Raw genomic sequence first — 7,336 nt, forward strand, 5'->3', positions numbered from 1 at the left:
TTAATCAGTACCAGCCCTAATAAAAATATAACCCTATTTTGTCTTCGCTTTTTGATGCAGTGAAATCAGGTTATTTTCTTTAACCATGAGTTGCTATATTCAGTGCAATGAACAACTGTGTAATTAAAGTGTTAATGGGAAAATTAGGTGTTAGATAAAGGAACAATTCAAAAGATAGAAATATTCGAGTTGGAAGTTTTTTAGAACAATCTACCCTTGAAATTAGACTGGTACTTGGAATTACGTATATTTGGTTCGTAGCGCAGGAGAAAGTTGTGTGTTTTCAGTAAAAACAGAGGTATTAGCTTAGGATAGTCGTTAACTATTTTGCAGACAACTTGTTTAATAGTTGAAATACACACGTTTTGTAGACAAAAAATATAACTAAAGGGAGAATCCTCAAAGAGAATCCTACATTCAAGCCTACAATTATAGCGGGGCTCTACATTCCTGTTGTGCACTGTGGTGCAGCAGCCCTATTGTCTATGATAACGCAATGAATTTGCCCTGAAACAGAAATTTGAAATGATATGTGGGGAGAATACAGAGGTTTAACAGCGCAAGGTTTCCAACGTGGCATTTGTAACTTCGTTGATTCAGCTTCAGGAAAAATGGCTGATAAAGATGGCTGATAAAGATGGCTGATAAAGTTAAAGTTAATGTGGAAACAAAGTAAATTTAAAATTTAAGGTTTTGTTTGGGATAATAAACTATGACATGGTAGTTTTAACTAAAATTTTGATACATCTTAAAGAAAAGCCTTCAAAAGCCTTCCTTCCACTTGTATAAGCAGGTAGATCTTAAAGTCTTCCTTTTATTAATATCTATGATATTGGTATATGTGATTGTACACGAGGCATTAGATCTTATGCAAAAAAAGATTTATTTGGTGAAAGCATTACACAATGTAACAAAAAAAAAAAAAATTTCTGTTTATCAAAGTTTTTTGATGTTTCTTAATTAATTTGAGTATGCTGAGTCTGAATATGACATTGGATTTTTTATTGCATCAATCGTTTGGTCGTAAAAAAAAAAATCAATTAAACATATAATTAATATAAATCGTTTTGCAATCATGTTACATTATATTGTATTGTAACAGTCTCTCACAATCTCAAAAAACACTAAAAGTGAACAGTAGAACGAGGTTTTCTTTTATGAAGTTTCTCGTCATCGCGTATCAAACACCAGATGTAGTCACCCATCATAGCTGCATCCCATCTGCCCTGGTATCTTTTCTCCATTGCAAGAATATCCTGATGGAAACGTTCCCCGTGCTCTTCACTCACATCACCCAAATTTGGTCTGAAAAATTCCAAGTGTGAATGCAGGTAATGCAGCTTTATTGACATTCTGCATTTCATATCTGCGTACCGTACAATTAAGTTTTCCACTATCTCTTTGTAGTTATCACTCTTATTGTTGCCTAAAAAGCTATGAACAACATGTCTAAATGCAGTCCATGCTTCTTTTTCAACAGCAGACATTTTGTCCTCAAGCTCCTTACATGCCAACATAACTTTAATCTGTGGACCAACGAATATACCTGCTGAAATTTTTGCATCTGACACCTTTGGAAACATCTGCCGAATATGCTGGAATGCTGCACTATCTGGGTTTAATGCTTTGACAAATTGTTTGATAAGACCAAGTTTAATGTGAAGGGGTGGTAGTAAGATCTTTTCAACAGGTATCAGAGATTGATTAATAACATTGTGCGAACCAGGCTGTAAATGTTCTCTCACTGGCCACTCACGTCTTGTGAAGTGCTGGTTTGCAGCCCTGCTATCCCATAAACAAAGAAAACACGAGTACTTTGTGTATCCTCCTTGCAGACCGAGAAGAAATGCTAGCATCTTAAAGTCTCCACATACATCCCACTTGTAACTGTCGTAGTTGATTTTCTCAAGCAACAACTTCACGTTCTTATAGTCTTCCTTTAGATGAACGGAATGAGCTACTGGAATCGAAGGAAATCGGTTTCCGTTATGGAGCAAAACTGCCTTTAGACTTCTTGTTGAGCTGTCAATGAATAATCTCCACTCTTCAGGATTGTGAACAATGCCAATGTCATTGAAAAGACCACGAACGTCATGACAATAGCACAGTGATTCTGATACTACATAAAAGTATGCGAATGTTTCATGTCTTTTTCGGTATTTCGAGGTTCTGCAGCTTGGATCTAATAAATTCCATTCTTTCAAACGTGATGTCAGAAGTTCTGCATTTGATTTAGTGAGACCTAAATCTCGTACTAAGTCATCAAGTTCTTGTTGGATAGGGAAATGAGGTGAATCATTCGGTTCCCTGAAATCACAGTCATCATTGAGTTCATCCGGTGAGTCTACTTCAGAATGATATGCAGCTGCTTCTTCGGATTGAGGTGGAGTAGGAACAGGCAATTCATCACTGTGTGGAACTGGTCCAATAGAAGATGGTGTACTTGGATAAACTAGAGTCAGCCTATCTTTCGGTTTTTTATACTTTGAAATGTCAACAATGCAGAAAAAGCAGTCATCATGATGGTTCGTCGGTTCTCTCCATATTCTCGGAATCGCAAAGGGCATTGACTTTCGGATTCCACGCAGCCATCCTTCCAGAGTTGATCTGCAGCTACCACAACTGTAGTGTGGTGCCCACGATTTGTCCTGATCTCCCATAGCCATGCCAAAATAAGCATGATATGCAGTAAAGAATTTTGTACCACTGACAATCTTATGTTTAGCTTGTGTTGGACTAATATAGTAACCACAAACATAACAGAATGAGTCAGGACAAAGCTTGCAGGATCTACTAGACATATTCACCACTTCATGTAACAGTTGTAATTAGTTAAACTGAAAATAAACACACGAATATAGTTAAAATCAGCATATATATATAATGTTTTAATTGCATTACACATATACGAAAACTCCGAAATATACTTTATGCTTTTTCTCAGGAAATCTTGATGATAGAGAAAAACCAATGGTACCACTGAAATCAGCATACAAAAATTATGTAAGAAACATTAAAAAATTAACATAAACAAAAATGTTGTTACATGGTGTTATAGATCCATGATTAGATGAGATTTTAGAAATGGATGAGATCATCTTATGCCTGGTGTTAAGTCGCTTATGGTGAAATAGAAGGGAAGAAAATGAAAAGTAAACACGAGGAAAGTGACAGCGACATCCTTATAGAAGTTATTTTTACGAACGGTCCGATCTCTTTTCGCATCAATTCAGCAAACAAGAATCTTTTCATTCAAAAGCCTGTAGATACACCTCTACAAATCAGAAATAGAAATGAAAAACCGAGTTTTGAAACACGAATATGTCTAGCACCAATCTTTCTATAAATTATGCACATTTTAAATAGTAAACTTTAAAGTAAAGGATATGCATCTTTAACTTGCAATATCTCCCTTGTTTTAAAAGATAGAGAAACGGGACAACATTACTATAAGAGAGCATTAGCTAAGTATAATTGTATCTATCAAAACCTGAAAATAGATTTTTTTTTAGTCACAAGGTCCTTTTATTGGGCACGGTCACATATACAGTTTGTAAATGAGTTTAGTTATTTGCAACCCTGATTGTAAAACTAACTTCATGTTCATACTGCATGAATACACGACGGAACTTGATTATCTAATAATGACGTCTTTTAGATTTTCAAGTTTCGTCGATTCCGAATGAGTCGATTTTTGATAGGATAATTATGTACTAGAAAAGTCCAAAGGACATTGTAAACCTCAAGAAGAAAATCTCATTTACTGTAGTTTTCAATTAAGTTTTCCATTCAATTAAACTTTCATGTGGTTTTGAAATCAGAACTGGTCATTTTCTATTTTTTCGCAAAAATCGTTTCTATGTTAAGGGGTCAAAAAGTGACATCATTTAAGACAAAAATTAAACTTTCAAACCATCCAGGAATACTAAGTCGCTTCATTTCCGCAAGCACACGCAATAACAATCAAACTGAATAGCCATTAATAAAACGCTATTTCAAAGTACAAACATATTTATATTATCAAACGACTTGAGTCAGATAAATCAATTATTTAAAAAGAAGGAAAGTTTTAAAAAACCTTTCACTGTCTTTAATTTATTACTTGCTGTACGAAGACGGAGAAGAAATGAACATTTTTGTTATAATCCTCAGTTTCACTGCGATCGGTATTTATATATAAACTGTTATTCAGTGTTAATCGCGTAAAAATTGTGTGCGCACGCGCACAATTGTAAAAAATACATCTTTTCAAAAAACTTTTTATTTTTTCGGAAATCTTTTCTTTGTCTTTAAAAGCAACTTGCAGGAGTCTTTTTTAAAAACTTTTTTTTCTTCAGCTATTATTTAAGTTTAATTATAATTTTTAAAAAATGCTTCAAAAAGTTAGAAGAGTATAGAAAACTGTCACCTATTCTATGAAACCAATCGTAAGAACTGCTTCCTGAAAAGAAGTAATAATTTCTTTTTATTTTTACTGCTAAAAAATGTCTTACAAGCAGCTTTCTCACAAGCAGCAAGAATCTTTGAATTTCAAACAGCGTATTTGTAAAGTGATATGCTTTTTTAAAAAATTACGTAAAAAAAATTTAAACTTTTTCTCAGGTTTAAAAAGAACCGAAAAAAACTTTCGGCTGAGTAATTTATAATTTATAAACAATAATTTCTAAAAATAACTATATCAATTAGATATGCTTGTTATAATCTTTTTATTATGGCTAAAGGTGTATTTTTGTTCCTAATCAATTGAGTATGATTTGATATTAGTGGTTTACAGTAAGAGATTTTCAAAAATGAATTAATAAAAAGTTACTTTTTCTAACTGATTAGTTTTTACGATCAATTTGTATCTGCAGGCAAAAATGAATTAGATTTTTGCTTGAAAGAATATTTCCAATTTAGAATTATTTTTCCTTTCGTATTTTAGGCCGGTGTGTCAGTGCGGTAGACCAATGCTACTTGTGTACTAATGAAGTCATATGCACCACAAGTAAAAACGAGACTTGTAAAGGAAGTGATAGATGCATGATGATGAGCTATTTGTACGTTGTTTTTTACTTTTTAAATCCAGTAAAAATTTATTTGATGCAAAATTAATATTTAAGTTAATATTCGGTATCTTTTATTAAGATTTTTAAACTCGCCTGGAAAAATACTTGGGACGTCAGATCGTCTGTTTTTAATGAAACGTTAAAATTGTGATGCTTTTTGAAAATGCTGCTTAAAAAGATGAAATCAGTTGATTTAACGCTAAATCAGAAAACTACTCCTTGGCTAAATGGCTTTTAAAATATAAAATTTCTACTTTTAGCAACGAAACATCGAAGCAAACCGTCCAGAGCGCAGGATGTTCAAATCAAAGCCTGTGTGATGATGCTAATGGCAAAAATCTGACTTGCCTCAACAAACCAAGTTGCAAGGTACGAACATTTTTCCTTTACTTCATACTAGTAGATTGCCGTATTTGTAATAATTAATAATTGAACAATTTTCGTTTGAGCAAAAAACGTTTTACAAACTAAGTGTAAATATTTTAGATTGAAATATGTTGCGAAGTGAATAACTGTAATTATAAAGACAGTGCAACCAATGCTACTTCGACTAACTCCACATATTCAGCTAATTCCACCGCTTCGACTATTTCTATCGCTTCAACTAATGGACCTAGCACCACCTCTTCGAATGCAACAATGAGCTTCAGCTCGCGAATGTTTTTCGATGTGCGAATGCTATCTTTGGTCATTGTACTTATGGCATTACTAGTTTCAAGATAAGAGTTTTTATGTAAATCACTTAGAAATGCAATTGCAAAGGTACAAAACAATGTGGCGACTTTCGCCGTGTTTTTGATTTAATTTTGAAAAAAAAAAAAACAACAACAAAAAAACAAAATGCTTTTATCGAGTTCATGAATTTATGAAAAAAATTAGAAAAGTTTTTAAGATATAAGGAGCTGCTTCTATGGCAATGTAAATTTTTGTATATATAGAAATGTAAAGTTTAAGTTAAAACATTTTTATAAACAATGAAAATGTTTAAAATCGGTTTTCAAAATTTTATCAACTTTTTAAACATGATGCAATTTTTAGATACGAGTTTAACGTACTTCTATACATAAAACAAATTAATTTATCAGCGAACTGCCGACACAATTAACGTCTTACAACAATTTACCACTTACTTGCCATGCAACTTTAGTAAAATGCTCTTTTTTTTGTTTCGAAAGTTTTTTTAGGATTAACTAACAAGTCTTCATAATTTTGTTGTTTTTCTTTTTTTTTATATTTTTTCCTATTATTTAGATATGTTTTTTGAAATGTTATACGTGTTAAATGTATACCCATTTTTTAAATGTAAGTATAGACATTTTTTAATGTAAGAATGCATTTAGAACATTAGAACGTTTAGAGACTGTAGCTTCCCTTTTTTTATACAAAAAAATTTTGTTAAGATTAATGAGGGTGTATTATTTTTGTTTATATTTAAAAATTGAAATCTGTTTTTCAAAGATTTTTAATGGAGGACGGTGCGTGGAGCGCATAAGGATAAAACTTAGCAATACTTGTTGTATCGCTAATGAGTAGTTGTCACTGATCTCTATAATAACTGGATAGCGCAACTCCGAGCAAAACTTCTAATTTTTCGACGCCAAAATCGCCATATTGGAAAGCCCCTAAAATTTAAATCCCGTAAACTTTAAGTTCTGTTTTTCGGCTTAACGCTTTAAATACACATCAGATTTCAGCGTTCAGGGGCTTTCCAATATGGCGATTTTGGAGTCAATTTTGATATTAGAGATGCGCTATCCAGTTATTATAGAGATCAGTGGTAGTTGTGGGAAAAAAATCTCTCTCTGACTTATCGTTTCAACTAAAAGTCATTCTTTGAACCATTAACATTTAAAGAGTTTTAAAAACCGCCTTTAAGCCACCTTTATGTCAAAAAAACATTTGAGACGACAGAAAAAAACGTCGGCAACAAAGTTTGTTTTTGAAAAACTACTTCAAGTTTTATGAGCGAACGTCCAGATTTTAAAATTTCAGTGGTATCATCAGGAATTTGGAATTCCCTTAAATCTGCAGTATAAAACAAATTTTTTTCCTAATTTTTTCATGAACCTGATTTACAGATAACTACAGATAACTAATGTCATTTTTCAAACTTTCTATTGCATAAGTTTTCAAGAAGTATAAAATTCTTAGCTTAAAATATGATTTTCGTGTTGTTTTTTTTGCGCAAAGTAACGGCATTATTTTGATCTTTTAATATTCTTTTTAAGTGCAAAATAAATTTAAAATGATAGGAAATATGGTTATAATTAGTATATTAGTTAGTTTAG

The 7,336-nt window shown here is 32.3% G+C and overlaps 1 protein-coding gene across 2 annotated transcripts; it reads left to right on the forward strand.

Moving 5' to 3' along the window:
• Nucleotides 1–4,051: 4,051 nt before the first annotated feature.
• Nucleotides 4,052–6,453, forward strand: LOC149885237 (uncharacterized). 2 transcript variants are annotated; one of them, XM_090096548.1, is made up of 5 exons: nt 4,052–4,166; nt 4,925–5,039; nt 5,309–5,417; nt 5,535–5,810; nt 6,087–6,453. In XM_090096548.1, exons 1-4 carry the CDS (start codon nt 4,127–4,129, stop codon nt 5,769–5,771), a joined length of 501 nt encoding a protein of 166 aa, XP_089952674.1. In that variant the 5' UTR covers nt 4,052–4,126; the 3' UTR covers nt 5,772–5,810; nt 6,087–6,453. The 2 variants fall into 2 exon arrangements, with proteins under 2 accessions (XP_089952674.1, XP_089952673.1); XM_090096547.1 differs by having other exon boundaries at nt 5,535–6,453.
• The last annotated feature ends 883 nt before the right edge of the window (nt 6,454–7,336 follow it).

The sequence above is a fragment of the Hydra viridissima genome, unplaced genomic scaffold (genome assembly GCF_058129835.1).
Source record: "Hydra viridissima isolate aposymbiotic clone 2 unplaced genomic scaffold, HvirCarnegie_v1 scaffold_8, whole genome shotgun sequence".
Classification (NCBI taxonomy): domain Eukaryota; kingdom Metazoa; phylum Cnidaria; class Hydrozoa; order Anthoathecata; family Hydridae; genus Hydra; species Hydra viridissima.

What these genes read in the sequence shown, in the direction of transcription:
- LOC149885237 (XM_090096547.1), top strand. Translation starts at nt 4,127, where the DNA reads ATGAACATTTTTGTTATAATCCTCAGTTTCACTGCGATCG. An exon ending in TGCATGATGATGAGCTATTT is followed by an intron (nt 5,040 to 5,308) that starts GTACGTTGTTTT and finishes TTCTACTTTTAG; the next exon opens with CAACGAAACATCGAAGCAAA. An exon ending in TCAACAAACCAAGTTGCAAG is followed by an intron (nt 5,418 to 5,534) that starts GTACGAACATTT and finishes TAAATATTTTAG; the next exon opens with ATTGAAATATGTTGCGAAGT.